Source organism: Microcebus murinus, chromosome 3, assembly GCF_040939455.1.
Source record: "Microcebus murinus isolate Inina chromosome 3, M.murinus_Inina_mat1.0, whole genome shotgun sequence".
Classification (NCBI taxonomy): Eukaryota; Metazoa; Chordata; class Mammalia; order Primates; family Cheirogaleidae; genus Microcebus; species Microcebus murinus.
In genome coordinates this window covers 21,671,333-21,697,936 of record NC_134106.1, presented here as the reverse complement: position 1 = coordinate 21,697,936, position 26,604 = coordinate 21,671,333, and the positions used below count along the sequence as shown (strand labels likewise).

The window sequence follows — 26,604 nt, the reverse complement described above, 5'->3', positions numbered from 1 at the left end:
CCTCAACTACAAGGCAGGCTGCAAGGGTGGGGCTTTCAGGCTCTGGGGCAGTCGCCAGGGGGAAATATTTTTGGACTGCAGTTGAGTTTAGCCACTTGGGCTCCCAGCTCCTGGGGCCACAGGAGTGGAGTCCACACAGCACAGGGGCCCAGAGAAGCTTTCTTGTGCTGTTGGTTATGTGGAAGGTTCGCTGGGGTGTGTGGAGCTGAGTGTCCTCCCCAGCCAGGAAGGCTCAAGGCCTACCTACGGCCTGGGCCTGCACTTCACCGGGAAGAGCTGAGCCTCCTGCACTCTGAGGACAGAGCTGGCGGCAAGCCTGGGGCACTTCCTGCTGCTCTGGCAGCAGCCCCTCCTCCAGGCCTGAGTGGGAAGGTTAATTTGGGGAGTGGACAAAAAGAAGGAGGACTATAGTGTCAAAGTCTCAGGAATCCTGAACTAGAGCAGTTCAGACCTCAAGAAGGACAAACAGAATGCCAGAGGAGCTGGGTCGGGGGAAGATTTATTTGCTCTGAAGCTCCACAGGGCGAGATGGGGTGGGGGGGACCAGGACACAGGCAGAGTGCTCCCCACAACCTGCATCTGCCCAAGGAGCAGGGCAGCCCAGATGCCAGGCTGGATGGAGGGGGGAGGCGGTGGCAGCAGTGGTGCCAGCCTCCGAGGGGGTGACGACCTGGTGCCTCCTGCCGCACGCCTCTCACACGATGCCATCAAAGCCCTGTAGGCCACACTTCTTGCCAGCCACCTGGCAGCCAAACGTCAGTGCCTCCTGAATGCTCTTCCCTGGAGGAGGGACACGTAGCTGTGTCAGCCAGGTGTTTAGGGCAGGGGTAGTCTCAGCCCTGTCCCCTCCTGCTCAGGTACTCACCCTGGGAGAGGCTGAAGATGACAGAGGCATTGAAGGTGTCTCCAGCCCCCAGAGTATCTACCACTCGGGGTGGCGGAAAAGCATCCGAGTGGAACAATTTGCCATCAGGGCACAGGGCGTCAGCGCCCTCCTCAGCCCAGGCACAGATGAGCACAGCCCTGCAAGACAGCTCCCCTCAGCTGAGTGTTACCCCACAAGTTCCCCCAGACCGTGCCCTGCCAGGGCAGACCCCAGAATCCAGCCTCACCTCCCACCCCCAGAACCCCTTCTTGGTGTCCTGGGCTCACCCTTTCCTCACGCGACTGTACAAGCTCCTCAGGGCTTCCTTTGCTGACTTGAACCCCAAGTGCTTGGCCACGTCTTTGCTGACAAATACCTGTGGGCAGTGGAAGAGAGGGTAGCAGTCACCTCTAACTCTAGTCACTCACCAAGGGCAGCCCGGTGTTGCCCTCATGTTATGACTACCCAACATATACCATGGCCACATAAATCCCCAACATAGCATCTTGCCGTCCCACAGGAAGATGTTTTTATATGTGCTTAAGATACGTGAGAATACAGCCTTGTAAATTGGGACGCAAAAGCCCCGAGCCATTCGTTCTGGGATCAATGAATTAAAATCCCAGAGAAAGCCTTGAGCGCCATCTTGGGGTAGACTCCATCCCGCTGGGTCGCGCTGTGCGGTCAGGAGCCGGTTTTGTTTTGTTTTTCTTCCACATAACTATGCTCTCTAGGTCTGATTTCTTCGTCTATAAAGAAAAAAGGGGAGGGGGAGGAGGGATTCCAGAACTCCCTCAACACTAGCTACACATTAGAATCTCCAGAGAGAGTTTTAGTAAAAAATACCGAAGCCCTGGCTCTTCTTCTACCAATCATAAAAACTGAGAGGGTGGGGCTCAGGCATCCATATTTTAAAATGAACAGCCAAGGTTGAGGACCAACAGACTGGATGGTCTCCCACCAGCTCCAGCTATGATGCTGTGAATGTCTCCCAAATTCCACTTACATCCCAGCCTTGCCCAAATTTACCTTGTAAAAGTCTCCTTCCCACCCTCTGCTCACCCCTAGTGGCCCCCACAACTTGCCACCCACCCTAGAGTTGGAAGAAACCTCAGAGAACAGTTCTATGCCCTCATTTTGTAGAGGAAAAGACTGAAGAGGCCCAGAGGGGAGATGCCTCCACGCAGGCTTGCACTGTGGCTGTCTTGACCTTGTCCAAGCCCTCTGGGTACCCCATATCTATGCACCCACCTGGCATGGAGTCATTCTACTCCTTGGACACTGCTGAGGCCTGCACTGGAGCCCAGAGCTGGGGGTCTGCATCTCTGCTTTGCCCCCACCTTCTAACACCACCAAGCCAGAAACTGCCATTCCGAGCATGGTAGGCAGGACAAAGGGATTCCCTGGCTCCTTTTAAGAAACAATTAGGGCCAGGCATGGTGGCTCACGCCTGTAATCCTAGCTCTCTGGGAGGCTGAAGTGGGCAGATCGTTTGAGTTCAGAAGTTTGAAACCAACCTGGGCAAGAGTGAGACCCCATCTCTACTATAAATAGAAAGAAATTAATTGGCCAACTAATATATATATAGAAAAAATTAGCTGGGCATGGTGGTGCATGCCTGTAGTCCCAGCTACTCAAGAGGCTGAGGCAGGAGGATCGCTTGAGCCCAGGAGTTAGAGGTTGCTGTGAGCTAGGCTGATACCACAGCACTCACTCTAGCCTGGGCAGCAAAGTGAGACTCGGTCTCAAAAAAAAAAAAGAAGCAATTAGGCCAGGTGCAGTGGTTCGTGCCTATAATCCTAGCACTGTGGCAGGAGGATGGCTTGAGGCCAGGAGTTTGAGATGAGCCTGAGCAACATAGTGAGAACTCATCTCTACAAAAAATAGAAAAATTAGCCAGGCATGGTGTAGAGTGCCTGTAGTCCCAGCTACTCAGGATGTTGAGGCAGGAGGATCGTTTGAGCCCAGGAGTTTGTGCTTGCAGTGAACTATCATGACACTAATGCACTCTAGCCTGGGCAACAGAGCCAGACCTTGCCTCAAAAAGCAAACCAAAACAAAACAAAAAAAAACCCAAACACATTAGCGGGATGTAGCAAGGAGAGGGTGCATGGGGCACTCACAACGTCTCCGTAGCCAAACAGCTGGAACAGCTCTTCATGGGGCTTTTCCACCTCCACGGAGACCCGGATCCTTTGCTCTGGAGGCAGCCTGGCATTGTGCTGGTCTATCCGCTGTAGCATCTTCGCCTGCTCTGAGGCGTTCCGGCCCTGGGGCAGGACAGGGCAGCTCAGGATTGCTGGACACTGCCTAGCTGATCCAGCTCATTTTTCCCTCCCTGCTGGAATTCTGGGTGAGGGGGGAGAGGGACTGGGGGAGGCTGGGCTGGAACCCCATCCCAAGTTATAAAATTTTAGAGCTGTCATGGACCTTGGAGACCTTATCAACCAGCTCCCTTATTTCATAGATGAGGAGACTAAAGAATAAAAGAGACTTTCCAAAGGACCTACAATAAGTTAAATGACAGGACTAGGAGTAAACTGCAGGACTTCTCAGTGTTTCCTTCTACCCAGACCCCAGAACCTTTCTTGGATCAAGGTCCTAGTTCTCTTTATTTGGGAGCTGGGTTAGGCCCTCTCCTTCCTGCTCCCCCAGAGGTAATGGGTCAGGCCCTAAGCAGCCAGCCTCCTGTTAGAGGCAGAGTTGAAGGAGGTGGGGCAACCCATAACACAGGAAGCACCGGACTTTGCTTGGAGCCAGCTGTGCCTAAATCCTGCTGTGTGACCTTGAGTAAGTCACCCAATCTTAGTTTCCTCACCTGAAAACATAAGGAAGAATGGAGAGGGAACGAGGTGGGTAGGATTCACTTATCTCTAAGATACTTGATGGTTCAAAGAAACCAAGAAGGCAGAACATGTGGAGCGGGCTGGCAGGTTGAGCCCCTCCAAACACAGGTAGGGCAGGACTTGCCTCAATGTGGATCCACTTGAACCGGGTCAGGTCAACCTTCTCAAAATCCTTAGCTGACACATCTGGCAGATTCCTAGGTCACAGAATGGAAAGGACAGAGAAGAAGGGGCATGATGGAGTCAGCTAGGGCCAGGATCTCTAACTGGCTGCTAGGGACTCTGTGCCTGGCGTTGCCAGCAGCATGGTAGGAAGCTGGATCCACAGCGCAGGATTCTCAGGCTCAGCTCCAGGATGGGACCTGTCCCAGTTTGCTGGGGTGCTCCTGCCTGAGTTTGAGGGTGTGATATTAGCTAAGGATAAACTCAACTGCAACATGGGTCCAGGGGCCAGCACTGTGCATCTTAGAGATCATATCTCCCAGAAGGCACCAAGAGCCTTAAACTACACTTCCCAGAATCCCCCTTGCCAGCAGCACACGGCTCCCAGCATGCAGTGCAAAGGCAAAGCCTGCGCTGCCGATGCTCAGCCTGGTCCCCCTCTCTTTTGGGGCCTCAGTGTCGGAAGCTTTCTTATGGCACTCCTGTCCTGAGTTTGGCAACTCCCTGTTGCAACCCTGAAGTCAAAAAGTAGTTGGCTCTTGAGGAAGAGTTTATGTTTGGCTGGCTTGGGCGTGGAGACCTGAGAAGGGGTCTGCCTCCTTGGCGGGTAACCTACACATAGCCAATGTCCTCCCTCTCTGTTCTGTAGCTGAACCCTTCGTCCACTTAACTAGTTGTGTGACCTTGGCCTTTCTGAGGCTGCTTTCCCATTGGTAAATGGGGCTGAAGCCCCAGCCTCACCGGCTTGCTGCAGCTGGAGGTAATGTGTGTGAATATGCCTGGACTGGGGCCAGCGGACAATAAATAATAAACAGATCTCCTGAAAGCTCCTCTCCCTCCCTTCCTGTGAATATGTTCCTTGATCATGTTGCTTGTCCATGTTGTGTCCTTGATCAAAGTTGCTACAGATTGTTTCTTAATGGGCAGATGACTGGGATTGCCCAATGTGAAGGTCATGTCTAGCACATAACCCCACTCACTGCTTGGCATATACACAGAGCCCAGGGCTGTAGACCTCATCCTGGGATGACTGCTCTGCTCTCCCAGGTCCAGTGGTCACGCTGGGCAGTGGGACATCCTGAACCCCAGGGCAGCTGGGCTTGGGCTCTCTAAGCCCTAACTAGTACCTGGCACATACTGGGTTCACAGTAAACAATCTCTGAGATCCTTCAGGAGGGAGTCTGCAAGGGATGAGAGGGGTCTAGGCCCACAGGGCCTCTCCCAAGTAGCTCCCATCCCTCCAGTTAGCACCACCACATGAGATGGCCCTGACCTGCTGACCCAGCGTTCCCCTTCCTTCTCCTTCAGCAATGGCTGTAAAAGGTTGTGGCATGTTTGGTCTGGCTTCAGCATGTTGGGACCTTTGGGGGCTCATCTCTTTTGAACACCCAAACCCAAACTCCTTGGTGTCATGCTGCAGGCTGGCAACTCTGGGGCTGACCCTGGAAATCCCAGAGCCCCACCCCCAGCCCTTCAGGGCTTAAGAAGGGTTCAATCACATCTCCCAGCCCTCTGTTCAGGGGACAATTTCTCCACACCCACACCCAAGCTGCTGATTGACTAATTATGGAGGAATCACATCATAAATTACATGTTATATAGGCCTCCCTGCCCATCCTTGGTGTTGGCCAAGGCCAAGTAACCAGGCAGAGCAAGCCATCCTTCCCACCTCACTTCTCCCCTAATTGAAAGCAATTCAGAAATCACTGAACAGCTTGGGGGCAATTTCTGGTACAGAGGACAGCAGTTGAGATGCCTGCAGTGGCAAGTGAGGGAAGTGATTGGTGGGTCGTGTCAGGGCAAGGCCAGGGGCCCTTACGTGTCGTAGAGCACAATGGTACGGTTGCCATTGGAGATGTTGACGATGCAGCAAGAGCTGGGGGTATCCCCCCCGCTCTGCCAGGCCACCTGAGACACATCCACGCCCCGCCGCCTGAAGTCAGCCACCAGGAAGCTTGGGGTGGAGCCCGAGCCAGGGAAAGGGCAAGGAGACGCAGATTAGAGCCTATACATGGCCTAGACCTCCCACGGGAGTGCTGGAACACATGGCCTCTGAGAGAAGGGTCCTGTTCTGGGAGTTTGGTGATGGCGATAGCAGCTGGCAAGGTGTAGACAGGTGTACAAACCTGTTGGAGTATAGGATGGTGCGGCTACCACTGGCCTCGTTGATGATGACCGTGGCAATGGGGACGGAGCCTGTGGTCTGAAAGACTGTGTAGCGTAGGTCCACAGAATAGCGACGGAGGTCATCCAGGACAAAACTGCCAGAGCGGAGTAACCCGCAAGAGGTGCCGTTCGACAAGGATTTGGGGGACTGGAGAGTAGCTGGCAGGTCCACTAAGGACCTTGAAAGGCAGGGTGCAAGCAGAAGGGGCTAGGAGAGAACTGGGAATTGCAGTCTTGCCACAGGCTGTGCATGGGGGCAGGAGAAGCAGAAGTGCAGAGAGAGACACTAAGGGACATCCTTTTAGGTCCCGACTGAAGCATGCTCCAACCCTGACTCTGTCTTTCAGTCCAACTCAAGCTGGAAAGGATTTGCTCCTCTCATAAGCTAACAAGGGTAGATTTAGGGCCTATAACCTGTATGCTGTTTGAACCCGGCAGGTGGGGGCACCTGGCCTGCTTCACGCAATGCCCAGGCAGAATTAATCATTAATCACCAAGGCAATACTTTGCCCCCCAGCTGCCCTCTGCGTGCTCATGCCATGATGCTCCCCTCTCTGGAGTCCTTTCCAGTCCTAACACTGCTATTCCGCTCACTCTCTGCCTGCCTCGAGGATGCCCAGCCAGGACATGGTACTGCCTTGGTGGGCCTGCTCACCGCCCTGTCCTCTCGCAGCCAGGTGAACCCCCCCAGGGTTGGAAGACTGCCCCAGCAGGAGGCCAGCCCCACCCCTCCCAGCCCTCTCTGCAAATCCAGTTCTGTGCCCAAGAGCTGGCAGTTACACCCAGCAGTCCAGCCACCACCCTGGCCTTTCTCACTATGGCCAGACCCCACTTTCAGCAACACCAAAGCTGGACAATACAGATTTGTATAAGGTACCAAGTCAAGGCCCCATTCCTTGACTTACAAGTCAAGGATCCTTTAAATAGTAGCTTTCCCAAAGCATCAGAAATATGGTTTGGTTTGCCAAATAACTTTGTGCGCCCATACTACCTGGCACATGGTAGGTGCTTATTAAATGTGTTGAACACATGGGGAGACTTATGAATGGCTCACCCACCAGCATCATTGCTACATAAAGGAGAGTCTACCGCCCTAAGCAAGAGCCACAGTCTTACTTCCAGTTTGGAGGAAAGGAGCTATTGAAGCGGGTAAGCACAGCCCTTGGCTCAGAGTCTTTGTCTCATCTCACAGGGCAGATTCTATTTGCTTCGTGCCAGTTCATCAAGGCAAGGAGTTTGGCTGTGGCTCAGGTGGTTGGGCTCTGGCAACAGCTCCCCTCAAACCAGGGTTCAAAGGGCTGTGCTTCACAAGCCAGCAACCTGGCAGCCTGCCCCAGTGCCCACAGTGGGCAAAGTGTGGGCCTCACCTCCTGATAAGCGCTTGCTGAGTCGGCAGCACCAGAGGTCAAAGGACTCTTGGGTTCCTGCAGCAGCCAACATGGAGAAGACACGTGGGCCACTTTTGGGCTATAGCCTTGACAGCTAGTGAGCTGGAGGCATGGGTTCTGGACCCAGCGTGAGCACGTGGCTTCATGGTGTCCTTGGGCAGGGTACTCTTGCTGCTTCAGTGAATAACAAGGACATGAGCCCTGCCTCTCAACTCAGAAATAAACTTTTGGGTCTGGACCCGGGGACCATGAACGCTGGAGGATGGTACAGAGTGTCCCTAACTGCCTTCTGCCTCAGGCACAGCCAGGATAAGGGCCATAAGAAGGGCAAAGGCAAATCCACTGCCGAGAGCCTATAGGAAGCAAGGAGGAAGAAGGTGGGGAAGCTTAAGCAGGCTCCAGAGAGTGGCCAGGAAGCAAGCTGTGGAAATGAAACCTTCACCAGAGCAGCATTAACACCTGAACAGCAGATAGGCCACACCAGGGAGGGCCTGGGAGCCTGGTGCTCCACTGCACCCCCCGCCCATTTCTGGTGGCCACAAACCATTTCTTATACCCACCCCCCAGGGTTGATACATCCTTCTTCTCCCCCAACCCTGCAGGCAAACCTCCCCCTGGGCGCTCCGTCCAGGACTCACTCAGCAACATGGCCGGGGGCCAGTGAGCCCATGAAGGCGCAGCGGGCTCCGAGCAGGGAGAGCACAGTGCAGGAGTTGGATGCGTTGCCTCCACGCTGCCATTTCTGGGATATGCACCTGCAAAGCACAGGAGGGTCCCTGCAGCCTTGGCAGGGTACTGGCCCCTGGATTGCAGAGCCACCCACAGTCCCCTGTGTAGGGGCCCACAGAATGTAAGGGCTGAGGGGTCCCCTCAGAAAGTGTCTAGCCTGCTGTCCCATTTTCTACTTGGGACAGCTGAGGCTCAGCACAGGGAAGGGGCTTGGCCAGGGCCAGGTCTGTCTCCCCAGCCCAGATTAAATTCAAGTTCATAGCAATTACTTTCGAGGCTTCCACCTGTTCTTAGGGCATGAGGAAGCCACTCACTTGGGCCCATCACAATCTGAGGGCCACACTAACTCTGGATCATCTCCTCCTCAATGTCACCAACCCAGCTTTCTCCCATCAGAGTGGCTCCTGGAGGGCTGCACCTTCCGCCTCCTCGAGAGCTGCATCTCCAAGGACCTCAGAGATGAAGTGCCTCCTCCCAAAGGTACACGTTTACACCTGCTTCTGCCAGGAGCACCTACTTCATGATAACCTCAGAGTCATTAAATATAATAAAATGAGTGAGACAGGAGAGCAAACCCAGATGCTGGTTGGTTAAAAAGCGGTGGGGGTGAGAGGAGCTAATTTTTATGTCAAAAGTTTAAAAGATTATTGGGTGCAGACTGGTTTTTCTCCATCTTTACTGAAAATCTATCAAAAGGAAACTAACAAACCCGAAGGGCTTCACTGTCATCAACAACAAAAATAATAACTTATGCACACAGAGTCAAAGCACTTAAATGACTTCTCATTTGTGTTCAGGTAATACTGTGAACAGTGTTATCACCTGCAAGATAAGAATAGTGGTGTTATATCTATTGTGCCAGTTCGCCAAAATAAAGATAATAGTAATTGGGGCAGCTTACAATAGAAAGAACAAGTACCAAAGAACCATAAGTCCAGAGAAACAACTGAACCAGAGTTTTTAGGCTCAGGTCTACTTATGCACAGATCTTAATCCTGAAGTTCTCATCAGCTTTGGGAAAAGGGGAGCATGATCTCATTAGGTAAAAAGATACTAATTTGTAAAGGGTCAAAGATTATCAAGCTGTGTGCATTAGAGAAAATTTCATGCAAAGAAAGGAGAGGTCTTGAAGGCTCTGACTTGCTCAAGATCACACCAATAGTTAATGACAAAGCTGGGATCAGAACCCAGGTTTCCCAACCCCAAAGCCATTGCTATTGACTCTGCATTTTTAAATGAAACGTTGTTAGGCCCAAGCTTTGATGAGATTTCTAAGAAAGGGTATGGCATTTTACTCTGTGGAAGCCCTTCAAGGTCACACTGATACTCCCTGTGCAGAAATTCTCAGCTGAACATGAGGATGCTTTCTGGAAGGCTCTCCTCAGCATGGACTCTGGGAGGCATGGGCCGCTCCTCACAGGGCTGGCTGAGCTCCAGATGGCAGCTCCTGAGAGTGCCCAACTGCCCGTGGAGCACACAGACCCTGGGACGGGGGAGCTGAGACCCAGAAAGGACAGGTCCCCACACAGATGTGCTCTTCTGGGAGGCATACCAGAGTCCAGGAGCTGGCTGCAGAGAAGCAGAGCCAAGGGGCTGGGAGCATGGCAAACGCGGGAAGGGGCTCTTTAGAGAGGTGTCTCAGTACCCACCTTCCGAACCTGCTCGGCAGCATGGGAGCTAGCAGGACTTACTCCTAGCCTCCCATAATTAAGCTCAAAGGGAATAGGACACCAGCACTGGTAGGAAGAGGCACTCCAGCCCTTCCCTAGGTACTCCACAGGCCTTAGAGAACCTGTGACCCCAGAAATCTGCACTGTTTTCCTGAGAGTAAGCCCAACTCCTCACCTTCCCACCATGTCCTGGCTTAGGTCTACACAGCAGCATACCCTGTGCCCTTCCACTGTCCCGGCTCCCCTGGCAAAGGGCTCTAACCTCTGGAAAATCAAAGCAAAGGGTCAACTCCATGAGAATGGGAAGCAAAGGGACAGGGTGCAAAAGAGATGACAGCGGGCCAGAAAACTAAACTCTGAGTTAGGAGACTTGAGTTACAGTTGGTGCTCTGCTACTAATTAACTATGTGGCCTTATAAAACTCATTTGATTTTTCCAACTCTCCAGCTTCCTCATCTATGAAAAGGATTTGACTGATCCTTACACAGTTCCCATGCACTGCTGGGAGGAGAGTATGGATAATACTTGGACTGTGCTTTGAGGGTCCAAAGCCTGGGCTATGTCCGGGTATCTCCTCTTAGCCTCAGGGCTGTCAGCGCTGCAGTGTCCTGCCCCAGTTTAGTCTTGAACTGTTGCTTATCCAGTTTTGCTGAAACAACTGATAAACAAGGAGCAATTCTCAGTGTTCTAGGCGCTCGAGTGTGCCAAGAGCAAGCTAGCTAGCATCCTGCCCCAGAGAAATGCCTTCATGGCATTACAATGTAATGGTGGGGCCCTTATCAAAAGTAAATATAAGAACAAATGACTCTTCAATTCCTATCAGACAGCTGAGAAGGATGTTTTACACTGCTGCATATTGTTCATTGCAAAGAGGACTTCAGTTAGATTCCTTTTGGAATTCAGCACCAGGAAAAAGTTTGCCGTGGCTCATGGGCCAGCTCTCTCCATACCCCGTAACATCTCCATATTTGCCTCCAGTGCCCGCAAGCCCTGTGCTACAAAGCTCAAACTCCATGGCTGTGTACGTTCCTGTACAGTTACCCCAAGCTACTTTTCAGAAATAGATGAAAGATACATGTGGTAATAAATTAGAAGTAAATGTTAGTGAGAGGTAAGTGCATAAGCTTGGAGTTAAAAAAAAAAAAAGGAGAAGAAAACTGATTGGCACCTTACTAGCTGTGTGCCCTTGGGTCAATCACTTCATCTCTGAGTCTCTACTTGCTTATCAGTAAAATGAGTATCCTGACGCCTGACACAATCCCAGGGTTGAAACTGAACTTGGCCAGCACAGTGCCATCCAAGTCCTGGGTCGTCTTATTAGGCATCAATTCTTTCCTCTCTTCTCTCCTGAGCTGAGAGCTCCCCAGCCTTCCCAGGCAGGGGGCGCCGGCACAAACGCTGGGCTGCAGGAGCCCCTACCTTATCTCCATGTCTTCCTTAGGGTACTTGTCCACCAGACTGATGACGTCCAGCACCACTAGCCCCACGCACAGGATCTGCTTGTCTTCCATGAGGCTGCTCCCGAAGCTTTCTGCGTGCCTGGCTGATGGGGTTCCTCCCGGGCTCTGCTTCTAATCCCTGAGTGTAGTGTCCCCGCTCCCAGGGGCTGCCCTGGCTCCTCCTACGCGTGCGGAGCTCCTCCTCTAGGGAGCCTCCTGCAGCGGCGAGGGGTGCGATGGGGCGGAGGATGCAGCGAATGGTGCGCGGCCCTTGCTCCCCACGCCCACCGACCCAAGCTGGCTTAGGAAAACCGACCCCGAAGTCGTGGTGCCCAGCCTCCCCGGAGCAGGTTGCTTCACCCTGCAGATGGTAGCGCCTCCCACTTCTCGGCCTCAGTTTGCTCACTCATCAGATGGGCTCAGAGCTGAGGCAAACCTCCCCAAAGCGCGGCTAAGCAATCGCGCGAAGGCAAAGAGAACGTGCACTAGAAACGTTGCCCTGCCCTCCTGCACCTGCGGCTCCGACTCCCCACCCTGGACCTGCGGGGCAGAGCCAAGCCTCGCAGCCGCAGCCCAGTTCCAGCAGCCAAGCCGCAGTCTGAGCTGTCGCGGCTGCCCCGCCCCCAGAGGCCGGGCGGTTCCCAGCCAGGCTCCGCCTCCACCGCGGAGCAGCTGGGCCCGCTAAGTGGTGCCGGCCGCCACGTGACGGGAGGCGCCCCGAGCGCCTCCTGGCGGACGCCGGCGGAACGAGCGTGGCCCGGAGGAGGTGCCGCGGGCCGCGCCCCGGAGCTGGGGCGGGCAGAGCGCCCGGAGCGCAGCCGAGCCTGGCCGCGAGCGCAGTGCGGAACCCGGGTCCCCTCCGTAGGTCGCCGTCTCTCCTTGCCCTGTGCCCTGTGCCCTCCTGCTTCCTACCCCTGACCACGTACTGGAGCAGAACCTTTTTGTTTTTTTAGAAAAAACCAAGTGTCTTTATTCCTGAATAGTTTAGTACGGCGGGGGCCGGCGCCTGCTGGGGACAGCCCTGCAGCCCGGGGAGTCAGCCCAGAGCGCCGTTTGAGGGAGCAAAAGGTGTGAGGATCGGCTCCCCCGCAACCCAGGTCCTGGAGGGTTTCCGGAAGGGACGGCGGTCAGGCCGGAGTCTGGACGCGGACCCGGGAGTCTCCGAGCCGGCGCGCTCCGGGCGCCTGCGCTGCGGCGGGTCCGGGTGCGGATGCTCGCCCAAGCTGGGTGTCCCAGTCGGCGCCCCGTCCCAGGCGGGTCCCGGGGAGCCCCGCCCCTGCTGGCTCCTTGGCCAGTATAGATAATTCGGGCGGGCAGGACTGGCGCCCTGTCTACGCTTGTTCAAGCTCCAGGTCCCCGTAGAGCAGGGCTCCGCTGAAGATGGTGAGCGGCTCCTCCGAGTGCGCCAGCTGCCCCATGACCAGGTCGATGCAGACCGTGTCCCCGGCCAGCAGCGGCAGGATGAGGCTGAAGACGCCCAGGGCGCCCGGGCTGGGCTGGCTCTCAGCCACCGGCTTATTCTCCAGACCCTCGGGCTCATAACCACCGGAGTCTATGCGGGCCACGCCCTGGTTGGAGCGGGACAGCACGGCCTCCACTTTCTCGTGCCGGTGCCCAGTCAGCACCGCACTCAGCAAGTAGCGTCCGTCTAGTGGAGCTGTGAACACGCCTAGGGACAAAGATGGCAATCAAGATGGGAGACAGTGGCTTGGGCCAAGAAGGCCTGGGGAGCCCGCCCAGAACTTCTGGAACAGAGAGGGTCGTGCTGGGTCTTTTCGCTTCTGTTCCACTAGCACGTGAGCAGCGGGGAATTTGGTGTTTTGTTCGCTGCTGCATTTCCAGCACTTAAAACAGTGCCTGGACTAGAGCAAGCCCAACAAAGATCTGTTGAATCAATGAGTCTTTGCCCTCCCCACCCCACCTCCCAGCCCAAGCTGTGGTAAGAGTAAATAAATGAAGGAAAGAGTAGGGTCTCCTCAAATCAGAGAATGAAGATTCACATTGTCTGAAGAGGCTGTCTACACAGCCTCATGCGTTTTCCCAAGTGCTCAACCCAGCCCCCTCCTAGGTTTACCTGTCTCCGGATCATAGTAGCCTCCATCATTGAGCAGGACTCTGTCGAAGGGGACTGTGCCTGGCTCAGACCGGGGCAAACTCAGGGCAGCTGAAAATGCCACACGGGGCACAGAGACTGCTGGTGCCCCCTCCACCCCTGGGTGGGGAAGGGTGGATGTTAGAGTGGATGCTCAGGGCAGAGCTGCCAGCCCCCTTCCCCTCCTGTATCTCTAATCCCAAGTCTACCTGAGGACTTCCATCCTCCAACCCCTAGTTCAGTTCTCCTCCCTCAAGAGAGTGAAATGAGAGGAACTTACCCTGTTCACCCTGGGGACCTGTGGGAAGAGGAAAGGGAACAGTGAGAGGTAGGGCAGCTCTCACTAAGTCACTCAGCAAACATCTGCTGAATCTCTCTTGCTGTGCTGAGTGTTATATGGACTTCAAAGCAGGAATGGGGGTGTCAAGAAAAGGAGGAATAGGTGAGGTCCATTCTGTTCATCTACTGGGCCCTGAGCCCTAGCCCCCAGCCTCTTACATCCCAGGCAGCCCTTCTAGGCTAAGCTTTAGTCTCTAATATGACAGTGGGGCCAACATACCCAGTTAGGCAAACACAGTGACTGTCCCAGCTCCTAATCACTTTTCTCTGTCTTCCCATTATCAGCCACATAGGACCCCAATTCCTCACCCCTTCCCCCTTCTCTGTTAAATACAAAGTGAAATGTCTAGCCTGGGGCTGCCAGGGGTGGATGGGAGGTGGTGGCAACCCTGGCCACAGCAAGAGTCTCAGCCCACATACCTGGTGGCCCAATGGGCCCCTTTTGTCCATCCTTGCCTGGAGATCCTGGAGGTCCAGCAGGGCCTGGAGGCCCCTGCACCCCAGGAGGCCCTGGGGGCCCAGCTTCTCCTGCAGGCCCTACAGTGACAAAATTAAGCTTTTGAGAGGAGCCATAAAAGGAGTCCCCAACAGACAGAAGGTGATGGCTCTGTGGGAAGGGAGATGGATAAACCAAGTGGGGCTTTGCAGGTTCAGGGGGAAATGGGGACCCTTGCTGCCCATGCTGGACACCTGGCTGGCAGTGCAACATTCACCTCTACCCACAGGCCTATGTGAGCAGCCAAAGAGAGGACAGGAAACTAAGACCTTGTATCATCTCTTTCAGACAAACTATAATGCTTGGGGCTGCAACTCATGCTGTGCAGAGAAGGAGAAAGTAGATGAGATCAAGGGTAGGCTGTTGTGGGGGAGGGAGGAAAGAAGGGGCTTGAAAGGGGTCCCTCCATGCTTCCTCTTGTCCCCTTACCAGTGAGGTCTCTCAGGCTGAGCTGCTGCAGACGGTCCTCCAGGAGCAGCAAGGAGCTGTTAAGGGCACCAAGCCGCCTGCCCAGGCCTGCCTGTGCCCCCAGCAGCTTCTCCAGCAAGGCTGCGTGTGTCTGGGTGGTGCTGTTGGTTTCCCGGAGCCCAGCCCAGAGCCCAGCCACGTGTCTGGAAAGGCCCTCGCGCAGGCCCTGCAGTCCCCCAGCTACAGTGTCCAACCGCTCGCAGACTCCCTCGAGACGGCCCAGTCGCCCCTCTAGGCTGGGGCACTGGCCAGCCTGTGTCTGTCCCTCCTCCAGGCCTCGGAAACGCTCCTCACTCTCTGTAGCATGCTCTGTGGCCTCCTGCTGCAGCCTATTAATCTCAGAAATGATGCGGTCCTTGGTGACCCCCAAGTCAGCCAGATCAGCACCCTGGCCCTCCACGGTGGCCTGGAGCTCATGCAATGAGTCATTGAGAGAGCTGAAGGTGAGAATAACTTCAGAGAGCTCTCCTTGCAGGGCCTGTAGGGCTGAGCCTGAGCTGCCCCCGAACACGCTGAAGCCATCCAGGGGCCCACGGCTTGGTCCCCCAACACCTGGACCGGCCCCAGGGCCCCGTGGAGGTAACAGGGGGCAGGAGCAGCGCTCCACACCATCCCGAAGGCGGCCCAGTTCCTCTTGGACACCACCGCAGGCCCCACAGCCCTCATCCCCCCGTGCCTGCAGCAGACCTTCCAGTTGGCCTAGGCGGGCCGCTGTGAGATTCAGCCGCAGTGTGAACTCTGCAGCTGTCTCATCGTGTGCATCCACGCGATCCTGGAGCCGGCCCACAACCCCTTGCAGTCCCTCCAGCATGGCCTGCCGGGCCTCCCCCGCTGCTCCCACTTTGTGCAGGCCTGAGCCTACCAGCTGCAGCTGCCCCTCACTGTCTAGCAGCCTGCGCTCCAAGGCACTGAGGATCTCACTGACCTGAGAGTCCTGCTCCCCGGGGGCCCCAGCGCAGAGCTGCCCACATGCCTGCACAGCTCCTGCCACCTGCTCTTCCAGCAGATCCAGCCGCCCCCCCAGCTCCCTGCTGACGTTGGCCAGCAGCCCCCCCAGGTGCTCCAGTCGGCCCCGGGCAGCAGGCAGCCAGTGGCTCAGCCCGCCAGGACGCCCAGGCCAGCCTTCCTCCTGCTCCTCTGAGGGTCCCAGGGTGGAGTTGAAGCGGTCCTCCAGGCGAGACAGGCGGGAAGCTAAGCTCGTGTAGCCTGGGGGGTGGCCTCCCTGTCCAGCAGCTCCTCCCAGCTCTGTGCCTCTCCGTCCGCTGAGAACTGTCACTGAGCCAGCCACTACGTCCAGCCTGCGCTCCAGCTCTGCCAGTCGCCGGCCCAGCTCTGGAGGGCAGCATTCCTGAGGAGGCCTGCGGCCCATAGCCGACCCAGCGAGCTGCCGCTGCCGCTCCTCCACAGAGGCCAGTAGCTTCTCCAGCGCTCGAAGCCGTTCCCTGTCCTCCTGCTGCTGCCGGCGGAAACCATCCAGCCCTGCCAGGCACACAGAGCAGGACTCCTGCAGCCGCCGCTCCAGCTGCCGCAGAAGCTCCTCGCTGTGGCCAGGAGGGGCTGGGGTCCTGCTGCCACCTCCGCCGCCACTGCCACCACCACCACCACCACCACTGTGATGGTTGTTGAGGTGGCCCAGCTCCTGGTCATGGGTGGAGACTCGATTGTCCAGCAGCTGCAGCTGGTGCTGGATCTCGTTGAGGGTTTCGTGTACTCCAGGGCGGGCAGCTGCATCTGCTGGCTGCTGCCTCCCATTGAAGGCTGTCTCCACAGCCCTCTGCACATCTTCTGCCAGGCGCCCACTCAGTCCCTGCAGGACCCCCCGAAGGCCTTGCAGCTCCTTTGTCAGGCTCTGCACTTGCTCCTCCAGCTGCTGTACCTTCTCTGACTCCCCAGGACCTGAGTAGGATGGGAGGCAGAGGGCAGAGGGGCTAGACCTGAGAACTTAGGGTCTACCTCCTAGACCCTGCTCACTCCAGGCCTGCTCTGCCTCTCCTTTGGGTGAGTTAGGCAAGAAAAGGAGACAGGACACTCCATTCATTTGTGCTTCTAGGCCATATTTGAACCATGGGTCTGTTTTCCTTACAACTCCCCTGGGCAGATACCACTAAATCTTACCATTTTATAGAGTGGGAAACAGAGGACCAGACTTTAGGTCACTGGGCATGGATTATAAGTTTAAATAAGTGGCAGTGCCTATTTTCAAAACCCAGACTGTCTGACCACCAGGTCTGTGTTCTTTCCACCTGTCCAGTGCCTCTTGACTTCTTAGAAACTGTTTCCTCTTCTGTCAAAGGAGAACGACACTATGTGTCTTCTGTCATAGGGCTGTAAAGAGTTGTGATATGGGAATGTGGGGAGACACACTGGACAACTCAACAGCAGCTATTACTGGGCAGCACTTTTCTACAACACCACAGGGACACACAGGGGTCTGTGGATGGTCAGAGAATCAGTCAGAAGTTCCTGTTTCCATAATTACAGTGTGGCTATCTCACTGGCAGGGAAACACAGCACATCCGGTGTGCCCAGCACACACAAGGGAAAAGCAACAGGGACTGCTGCATTCTGGGACCTGCAGTCTCTACCGCCACAAAGGGGCCTGGGACCTGTAGTCAGGTGCAGTGCATGCTAGGACTTGTAGTCTCCACTGTCTGTCCCACCTCGGACCATGGACCAGGCTTCTCAGATGAATTCCCCTTCCTCCCTCAGCTGCTCCCAGCTGGGCAGGATCTTGGCCACACGTGGGCATCTGTGAGCACATTCTCACTCTCTGCCTTCTGTTTCTCTCAGTCTCTGTGTCTTTTGGTCTCTCTCTGTCTCTCCTTCTCTCTCTGTCTCTTCTTCTCTCTGTCTCTCTCTCTCTCTCACACACACACACACAAACATACACAGGGGGAATCTCATGGATCTCTCCAACTCCCTACTGTCCCTCTCTTCCCTGGCACCCCGCTAACTGCCTTCCCTTCCCACCCCAGGCAACAGCGCTCACCTTCTCCCCCAAGCCCGCTGAGGTGGCTGCCTGCACTGGAGCCGGAGAGGTTGGGGCGGGCAGGCCGGGGTGGGGGGCGTGGGGTGGAAGGTGTGGGGCCCAGTGCTGGCGCAGGGCCCTCACCACAGTCGTCGCCCCCATAACCCTGACAACACCTCCACTCCATGTCCGTCACCGTCTTGTAGGCCACACGGTATCGAGGGCGGAGGAAGCTGCGGTACCTGGCAGAGGCAGAGGGAGGCTTCTTGATTCCTCCCTGCGCTGTCAGTGGTCCTGGCCCCTCAGAGATGGGCAGCCACTGGTGGGCAAGGCTAGGGCCCCCTTACTGTCCAACACGTGGCCTTGCTCAGTTGACAGCTGTCAGCTTTTTGGCCAAGGGCCAAATCCCTGTTCTTCCTCCCCTTGCCCTGTGCTGGAACTCTGAGCGCCTCTCCCAGAAGGTGACCCATCTCAGAGAAAGCATTTGGGGGCTGGCAGGTAAGGTGAGTTTGCCCTCAGTATCTCACCAGCCAAACTGTTGCCTCAGCATCTGCTCAAAATGGCTCTGACCGCAGCCCCTGCCCTGTCCCTGCTACCTGCTGTGTAAAGATTCCCCGAGTCAGCCACCCACCTTCCTTTGGCCCTGGCCCAGCTTCCACCAAGTGCCCATCCCCTGGCCCTGGGGACTCACATGATGCTTCGTGGACACTGGGGCTGGCCCCAGCCACAGGGCTGGTAGTCCGGCTTGATGAAGGTCTCCACTCCATCCTCAAGGACACAGCTCACTGTCCGGGTCACCACGTAGGCACACCAGTTCCTGTAGGTACAACCCCATCTGGACCCAAGGACGACCAGAGATACGTGTCCCAAAGTGGGAACCACAGGCTACCAGAGGGGCTGAGGAAGGGTTAAAATATGAAGGGCCCTTAGGGATTAGTGAGAAGGCTTTGGCAGAGCCACCCCCCACGCTTTCCTGTGTAGCAGGAACAGATAAAGACTTTTCAAGATGGGCAGAGGTGCATAATGGAAAGCCACAGCCACAGAGAAGTCAGTCGTCACAGCTATGGGGTCCTAGGGAGCCTCTGAATTCACACAACCCTTTGAGTCCCTTTCTGGCCCTGTCTCAACCCTCAGCTTGGCCTGCCATGTGCAAGCCAGCCAGCAGGTCCCCGTGGGTAGTCCCCTGGATGTTGGCTTCCACCCACCCCTCAGGGGAGAGAACAGGGCAGGCTGAGGTCCAGCTGAGGGTTAAGTAGAGAATAAGCCATTGATGAGCCCCGACCCCCTTGGGGCTTTCAGTTCTATGCTCTTGGCCCCATTCATGCCTGATCTGTGTCCGGCTAGAGGGGCGGCAGGAGCAGAGCAGGAGTGGTGTCAGAGTTGCAGATTACTGGATGGGGCCAAGGAAGCCCCAGAAAGGGACAAAAGGTCTGCCTAGCATCTAGGGCTGCTATGGAGCTGGCAGGAAGGCCTGGCCCATGACCCTCAGGGCACTTTCCCGGGACATCTGAAAGCAGGGCCCTGTGGGGAGGATGTAGGAGCTGATCCCTTTAGGTTACCTAGGCTATATATCTGTACAGGGCACCCTGGAAAAGGCCCCACAGGAAGGGGGGCACATGAGGAGCCACCTGATGGCTGGGCTTCCTCTCCCCGTCTTCCCTGCAGTAGGGGACACAGCCAGGGAAGGGTAGCCAAGGCAGTGGCCAGCATACCCACCTTCCCAGCGCCCTTCTCTCCACCCGAACCTCTGGCGGGGACCCAGACTCTTACCTGTGGCGACTGGCAGGCCGGGGGACGCTTTGGGCCTGGGGGCCCCCAGGGCTGAGGGCCCCACCACTGCCCCCAGTGTAGAGGCTGTAGCCCCGAGGAGGGTAGCTAGCTGCTCCCACGGCTGCGGCCAGCAGGCAGCATAGGTAGCAGCTCCAGAGGGTGCTGGGGGCCATGGTGAGGCACTTGCAGTAGCCCTCAGAGACACATCCCTGCCCGGGGGATGCTGCTGCTCCGCGGGACAGCACGAGCTGTCCAGTCCTCGTCCAGTCGTGTCCCTGGCTTCCTGACGGCAGCCCCCAGCCACACGCCTCTTCCTTGGCTGCCTGGCCTGACCCCTCTCCCCCTCCTCTTTCCTCCTCAGGCTCCCGTCTGTCCCTCCCTCGGTTCCTTCCGCTCTCCTCTTCTCCACTTCTGAGGGGAGTTTGTTCTCTGTGCCCCTGGCCTCCTGCGCCTGGTCCCTGCCCCACTCAGATGCTGCTTCCTGAGCGTCCACCCCCTCGCCCCTGCTGGCCTCTTCTGGCCTCTCAGTCCTTTTTTCCTGATGACCGGATCCTGGGGGTGACAGGGCTTTGCCCCTGTGGCTGTTCAGAGGCGCAAGAGAGGCTGTGGGGCGGGCCCAGGCCTCCTCCCTCCCTCTCTCACTCCCCTCCCTTCCCCCCTGTCTGGCTGGCGGTCCAGCCTCCTCCTTCCTCCCCCTACCTCTCCAACCATCGTGCGCCACATCTGCTTCTTGTTAACTCCGGGAAAGAGAGGGAAAAAAAAAGGAAAAACAGAGAAATGTGCAGTTGCCGCCGGGCTTGGGGCCAGCCTCTCTCTCAGACGGGCCACATGGAGCCTGGGCCAAAGCTGGGGAGGAGGCCCAGGGCTGGTCCCTTAGACAGGGAACAGGAGCCAGAGCCACAGCTCTCCTGGGGCTGGGGCAGGCCTCCCCTGGGAGAGAGGACCCGAGGGAGCCCACAGGGGAGAGCAGGAGGGGAGGAGGGTGCAAGGGAGAGTGAACTTGGGCTCAGCAGCACATTACTCACCATCTAGCCCAGCTGCCTCCTTTGAGAGATGTGGAAACTGAGTTATTTCCCACTCTGGGAAAGTAATTTGTCCAAGGTAACACAGCAAGGTCAATGGTAAGACTGCACTCACACCCAGGTTGTGACTTGGGAGAAAGAAGGAGAGGAGAGCAGGCTCCTGTGCCAGGGAAGAAAAGGACAAGGACTCCATTGAGGCAGGCAGGAAATCCAGAGAAGAAGAAGATAAAGAAAGGGATCTGGAAATGGGGAGCAGTCTTCTGTCAAGCAATGAAGGGGACATGGGCAAGAAGAGAAAGAATGTTTCTTAAAGGGCCAAATAAATATGAGTCCCAGGGTGGTCTTGGTGAAGGTCAGGCAATAATTGGGCAGGGTGTATGGGGGTAAATTGGGACCTATGTGTACAGCACCAAAGGAAGTCACTCCTTAACCGAGGCAAGTCTGGTGGCCTCTGTAGCAGAGCAAAGAACCATCAGACTGACCTGAAAGCTTCTCGTGAGCTGTCTGGATCTGTCAGCGTGGCCCCCTTCGCCATCTGGCCCTCAGCACTGTGTTCTGCACTACAGTCTCCCACGTGGTGAGATGCTTGGGAGAGAGAAGCGGAGGAGACAGGGAGTTGCTATGTGCCAGGCACCGTAGAGGTGTCCAGGTAGTAAAGGCACTGTCCACTAAGGAGCAGCTGAGGCTGTGGGGAATGGTACACAAGCCCCAAACAGAGAATTGCCACAGGCACAACAGACCAAGTGCCAAGGGGAAAGGACAGGGGGATGATGCACGTTCTGGCTAAGAGGAGGGAAAAGACAGTTGACTGCTGCAGGTGGTCAGAGGAGAGCTGAAGGAAAAGATAGATAGAACCTAAACCATGTTGGAGGGGAGCCAAGTGAAGAACAAATACAAGGGGAAGGGAGAAGGGAAGGGAGAGACTTTAGGATCAGGAAAAGTGGTCTGCCTCGGTTTCCTCATCTGTAACATGCAAATAATAGTATTCTCAATCCTAGGTTTGTGAGGATTAAGTAAATTAACACATGCAAAGCACTCCAGAATAGTGCCTGGCAAATGGTAAATACTCAATAAAAGTTCTCTCTTTTTTCTGTCAGGAAGAAGTGGGACAGAAAGTCAGAGAGGTAGATTGTGGACAAATGAGGGAGAGGCCCAAATGACTGGTTAGGAGGTTGCATTACAAGCTTTTGAGGAAAAGAATATATACATACACAAAAAGAAGATATTCTTAATGAGAGCAATGAATAGGGTGTAGGAGCACATGAGTCTAGTCCTGGTTCCACCACTAACTAATGTTATAACTAGTTAGTGAATCCTATGACACCACCAGGAATCTGTGTGTAGTTCAAGTCCCTTCCAAATTCTGCATTGCAAAGTGATGCAAACTTGGGCTCTGGTGGTAACAGTGACCATAGAAAGGAAGGGAAAGTTGTGACTGCTTCGCTATTGCCTGGGTCATGAGGGACAAGATGAAAAGAGAAACCAGAGAAAATTCCAGGGTTTGAGCCAGGATGGGGAAGTCGAGAAGAGAACAGGTTTCAGAAAGAAAGGTGACCTTAGTTTGGATATACTGAATTTAAGATAAGAGTAACACACCAGTGGACATAAATGTCCAGGAGATGGTTAGAAATGTGGACCTTGATTCTGGGAACTATTTGCAGGGCAATAATTGGAAAGCGTGAGAATGGATGCCACCAAATCTTCAATGTGACTCTGAGTGATCTGTCTCTGATGTCCTATGGCCCAGAATGTGACCTGGATGGTTGGGAGAAATGTGGGTGAAAAGAAAGGGTAGTGAAAGTAAATGCTGGAATCAACAGAAACGAAATTTGTGGCTGCCCCTTAGAAGCTTGGGGCTCAGCACACAGGGACACTTTAGGGAAATGTTCACAGGAGATCCTGCTTTTGAAGAAGTTGTCAGTGGAAGGTTGCAGCTTTGTCCCTGGTCTCTGCATCAGTTCTGGGCCCTAGTCTAGCCCTGGCAGAAAGCCAACCCACTTCCCTCCAGATTGCCTCAGCTGCTGCTACGGGCTTGCTTTCTCTTCCCTTTCCCCTCTCCTCTCTCTTCAGGGGGCCTCTGGCAACCTGAAAAGTCATCCCAGCCATCTTATCACTGCCCAATCGTCACCCATTCCCTCTCCTGCCCCCTGAAGTTTAAAAATCTGTTGTGCAATTCAAGTGTGTCAACTAAAAAATGTTGGCTTTGAAATACACTTGCAGTAGGTCACATTTCATTTAGTCTTGTCATTAGGAGCCCAAACCTAGGAGCTGACATGAATGTTTGTGAGGTCACAAAGCAATCAGTGGCTCTGGGATCATTGGGGAGGAAAATTCCCACCACTGGCTTGAAAGTGGGCAAGCAGGCTGTAATGGGGATGAAGGTTAAGTAGAATGCAGTGGTGGCAGTGATGTGGCAGTGGTAGTGGTAGTGTTGGTATTGGCAAGCAGCCACAAATATCCAAAGCAATTGGCAAGAGTTCCTGACACCAAAAAAGGCTAAGTTCATGGGACACCAGGACAGGATTTATTTTACAACCTCTCCAAGGTGGGGGTTTTCCAAGGATTGAGTGCCAGTGGGAAATCTTGGGCATACTAGCAACTAACTCATTCATTCAACCATTACTGATGGAGCAATGAGCTCATGTTTCCAGGGCCAGGACATCCAGGGGGCAATAAGAAGCATTTTATGTGTAACCTCTCTGTCAGAGGACTGAATATTGGGAGAGAAAAAGGTGGAATAATGTGAATTGGACTTTGGGTCATGTCAACCCAGATGGGAATCTGGGAAGCTTGCGGGGAGTCTTGAGCAAAAGTCCACCCTTCCCCAAATGCATACACTTTCCTTTTCCTTCCAACCCTTCCTCCAGCTATGATACTTTAGAGGGCAACCTCCCTGGACTCAGTCCCTCCATTCCCAGGTCTTGTTGCTTTCTCACTCCTGAGCCTAATCCTAGCCTCATGTCCTTTCCTTGAAAATGTCACACTAATCAGAGATTCAACTCTACAAATGCCACCCCCATCATCTCCACAAGTCCCCCTAGGGCAAGGCTTCGCCCATCTCACTTCCCACACATTACTCTGTCTAAGCTTTTTTCAAGATTTATCAGTTCTTAGTTGAGTCTAGTTCAGCCCTGGAGACCATTTTTTATTTCGTTTCTTCTAGGCAGTAGGCCAAATGACCCATTCAAGGCTGATAAAGACTCGCTGACCTAGGCACAGGAAGTTCTGGGAGGTGAAGGACATTTCTGGGTGGTTCTAAAATAAATCCTTTTCCTCTTGTCAGTGATCCTAGGACAGCCTATTGAATCAACAGTCTGACATGGAATGTGGAATGGAGGTAAGAGGAATAGGTGCTTATGGCCTGCGGGCCACATGCGGGTGTTTTTGCCTGTTTGTTTTTTACTTCAAAATAAGGGCACTCGACAGCCCCAGGCCTGTCCCCATTCTACACCGCCTCCCACTTCCCACCCCGACCCCGCTGCCCGAGTGTGCAGTGTGCATAAGAATTTGTTCATGTTTTTTTTTAAACTATAGTCCAACCCTCCAATGGTCTGAGGGACAGTGAACTGGCCCCCTGTTTAAAAAGTTTGAGGACCCCTGGGTGAAACTGTCTTTAACTAGTTGTGGAAACTTAGTCCAATCAATTACCTTCTGGGCCTCAGTTTCCTTCGTTATAAAATGATTTTGAAGGCTCCCTTCAGCTCTGACAGTCTAGGATACTATGCACCTGGGTCAGTTGGTTTTAGGACAGCCTTGGAAATCTGAAACACTTCTACTAAAGCCTTCTCTCATATTCATTTGCAGTCTAGAATGTTTAACTTCTGGGGTTAGCCTAGGGGTAGAGCTTATTTTAAAAAGGGAGGTCTAGTTCTGATTCAACAGTAGACCTAAGTGTCTGGTTGGGCTTGGATCTGCTTCAAATTTCCAGGAGACATGAAGCATATTGATATGTAATCCTTAAAATTTAGACCTTCACTCTCCCAGAACAGAGCTGGGAGCAAACTGCTCACTGAGGCATGCATAGGGAGTACCTGTCTGGGGTTTCACCAATGTTATGTGGAGGTGATGTGCATTTGGGATTCTAAATATGAAACTTGGCTGGGTGCAGTGGCTCACTCTGGGAGGCCCTGCACTCTGGGAGGCCAAGGGGAAGATTGCTCAGGAGTTCAAGACCAGCCTGAGCAAGAGTGAGACCCTGTCTCTACTAAAAATAGAAAAAAATTAGCCGCATGTGGTGGCTCGAGCCTGTATTTCCAGCTACTTGGGAGGCTCAGGCAGGAGGATTGCTTGAGCCCAGGAGTTTGAGGTTTCTGTGAGCTAGGCTGATGCTGAGGCACTCAAGCCAGGGCTACAGAGCAAGACCCTGTCTCAAAAAACAAAACAACAACAAACCCCCGCCTCCCAAAAAACAAACAAAAATCCCCAAATAAATAAATAGATAAGAAACGTTTGGGAAAGATTGGGTGGGGGCTGGGAGTTAGATGGGGGAGGGCAGGAGAACTATAGATTACTAAAGGCAGAGAATGTGCTTAGGAGCCACTGGGTTTGAGCGTGAGGACAAACTGCTAATGGTCCAGGCCAGGCCAGGGAAGCCCACTTTGGGCTAGTGCATCACCAGCTCAGAGCACATAGACAGCAAGTTGGTCCCCTGTCCCAGCCCCATGGCAGCTTCTGTAGAGTTTTCTTTGGCTCAGAGAAGCAGAGGCCTCCCCTGAGCCCCGGCCCCCCCCCCCCCCCCACCGCAAAGCAACTGGCTTCCATTACCCCTGACAGCTACAGAATAACAGCCCAGCCCCCGGCCCCAGCCTGGCTCTGTGCCGTTCCCTTTTATGGTGAAGCAGAGAGAAAGCAAGGAGCTGGGGGTGGGGGGGGGGGTGGGGAGGTTCTGGCTGGGCATATGGTTGTACAGTTCCAGGGTGCCTCCTTCCTCGCCAGAGACCCTTGGTCCTGTACCTGCCGCCACCTATCTTTTTTCTCCTCGGCAACGCAGTTTGCCCCGAACCCACGACCCCTCTTGCTTGGCCCATCTCTCCTTCCCTTTCACCATTCCCTTCTTCCCCCTCCCTCACATCCGGGGGGGGGGGGTGATTTCCCACTTGGCCGAAGTCCTACGGTTTGAGTTTTGATTCGGGAGGGTCCACCCTATTTCCGACGCCCACCTCGGGAGAGGGGGGGGTGGAGGGAGAGAGCCCGAGTCAGACAGGCACTAGTCAGACCACAGGCAGGATCGTTCTACTTGGTTGGATGTGGGTCAGAAAGGCTGGCGCCGGAGAGAGGAGCACTCGACAGCCCCAGGCCTGTCCCCATTCTACACCGCCTCCCACTTCCCACCCCCGACCCCGCTGCCCGAGCCAGGGCGGAACACTGAGGGCAGGACCCAAAGGAAGCACCTGGCTGGGCCGGGCCGGGAAGCGAAGGGTGGGCAGCAGTTCGGGGGGCCGGGGCAGGAAGGAGGAGTTGAAGCCGAGTATCCAGCCCGGCCCCGCCGCCGCACCCTCGCCCTAGCCCACTCCTGGGCTCGGGGGAAGCGGCCACCGCAGCGTCGCTAACCCGGTCCGGGGCCGCGCCAGCTGCGGCCAGCTGTGCTGTGCCGAGCCCCGCCCCATCCCTGAGTCTGGCCCTCCCACCGCAGGCCCCTCCACCCCGGAGAGACCCCGCCCCAGACCCAGCCTCCGGCGAGGGCCGGCGTGACGCGCGGAGCAGGCGAGACGGCGGGCTAGAGAGGCCGTTCGCCTGCACCGCCTGCCCGGAAGTGGCTGGTTTGGGAGTGAGCTGGCGTTACGAAGTTCCGGTCCGGGTCTCCTACCTCGAGCTTGTCCGCAGACGGAGTTGGAGCCGAGCGGAGCTGATCAGGTGAGAGGCACGCAGGCGTCGTTCCCTGGCCAGCGCCGCTGTGGCTGGCCCGTGGGGGCGAGGACGGGTCCTTGCGAGAGCGGGGAGTGCGCCGGTCCAAGGCTCAGTCCCTCCTCTTCTCCGCAGGATGATCACGGACGTGCAGCTCGCCATCTTCGCTAACATGCTGGGCGTGTCGCTCTTCTTGCTTGTCGTTCTCTATCACTATGTGGCCGTCAACAATCCCAAGAAGCAGGAATGAAAGTGGCGCTTTCTCCGCCCCAGGTAATGGTCCGGGGCTGTAGCGCCCAGCCCCCAGAGAGCCGAGTGGTGAGGCCACGCCAGGGCCTAC

General features: G+C 55.3%; 3 protein-coding genes and 1 long non-coding RNA gene across 9 annotated transcripts in view; 2 read left to right on the top strand and 2 right to left on the bottom strand.

Moving 5' to 3' along the window:
* Positions 1-26,604, top strand: part of LOC105884385 (uncharacterized) — a 174,527-nt gene that overhangs the window by 24,017 nt on the left and 123,906 nt on the right. The gene's annotated exons all lie outside the window — the stretch shown is intronic.
* OST4 (oligosaccharyltransferase complex subunit 4, non-catalytic) overlaps positions 1-26,604 on the top strand; it is a 51,441-nt gene that overhangs the window by 24,012 nt on the left and 825 nt on the right. The window contains exons 2-3 of one of the 2 annotated variants that reach the window (XM_076000620.1): positions 26,220-26,273; positions 26,400-26,537. In XM_076000620.1, the coding sequence (XP_075856735.1) occupies positions 26,401-26,514 (114 nt within the window). In that variant the 5' untranslated portion in view covers positions 26,220-26,273; position 26,400 and the 3' untranslated portion in view covers positions 26,515-26,537. Of the gene's footprint in view, positions 1-26,188; positions 26,274-26,399; positions 26,538-26,604 lie in introns of those variants that run through there. The other variant, XM_012788219.2, reaches the window with a different exon arrangement.
* On the bottom strand, positions 484-11,854 carry KHK (ketohexokinase). 3 transcript variants are annotated; one of them, XM_012788222.3, is made up of 8 exons: positions 11,246-11,854; positions 8,066-8,182; positions 6,000-6,134; positions 3,836-3,908; positions 2,989-3,135; positions 1,153-1,241; positions 866-1,023; positions 484-780 (listed from the first exon to the last, which is right to left on the bottom strand). In XM_012788222.3, the coding sequence occupies exons 1-8, from the start codon at positions 11,335-11,337 to the stop codon at positions 695-697; spliced, it is 897 nt and encodes a 298-aa protein (XP_012643676.1). In that variant the 5' UTR covers positions 11,338-11,854; the 3' UTR covers positions 484-694. The 3 variants fall into 3 exon arrangements, with proteins under 3 accessions (XP_012643676.1, XP_012643675.1, XP_012643677.1); XM_012788221.3 differs by lacking the exon at positions 6,000-6,134 and adding an exon at positions 5,693-5,827 and having other exon boundaries at positions 11,246-11,848; XM_012788223.3 differs by lacking the exon at positions 6,000-6,134 and having other exon boundaries at positions 11,246-11,849.
* On the bottom strand, positions 12,204-20,022 carry EMILIN1 (elastin microfibril interfacer 1). The gene is made up of 8 exons (XM_012788207.3): positions 19,399-20,022; positions 18,320-18,445; positions 17,650-17,870; positions 14,622-16,556; positions 14,117-14,233; positions 13,638-13,655; positions 13,340-13,477; positions 12,204-12,934 (listed from the first exon to the last, which is right to left on the bottom strand). The coding sequence occupies exons 1-8, from the start codon at positions 19,569-19,571 to the stop codon at positions 12,597-12,599; spliced, it is 3,066 nt and encodes a 1,021-aa protein (XP_012643661.1). The 5' UTR covers positions 19,572-20,022; the 3' UTR covers positions 12,204-12,596.

Bases quoted from the DNA above. Each gene is read 5' to 3' on its own strand.
- KHK (XM_012788222.3), bottom strand. From the start codon at position 11,337: ATGGAAGACAAGCAGATCCTGTGCGTGGGGCTAGTGGTGCTGGACGTC. The intron at 8,183-11,245 runs GTAGGGGCTCCT...TGTGCTTTGCAG, and splicing joins AAGGAAGACATGGAGATAAG to GTGCATATCCCAGAAATGGC. The intron at 1,024-1,152 runs GTGAGCCCAGGA...GCTGTCTTGCAG, and splicing joins TACAGTCGCGTGAGGAAAGG to GGCTGTGCTCATCTGTGCCT.
- EMILIN1 (XM_012788207.3), bottom strand. From the start codon at position 19,571: ATGGCCCCCAGCACCCTCTGGAGCTGCTACCTATGCTGCCTGCTGGCC. The intron at 17,871-18,319 runs GTGAGTCCCCAG...TGCCTCTGCCAG, and splicing joins CAGTGTCCACGAAGCATCAT to GTACCGCAGCTTCCTCCGCC. The intron at 12,935-13,339 runs GTAAACCTAGGA...CTTTGTCCCTAG, and splicing joins CTACTATGATCCGGAGACAG to GCGTGTTCACAGCTCCACTA.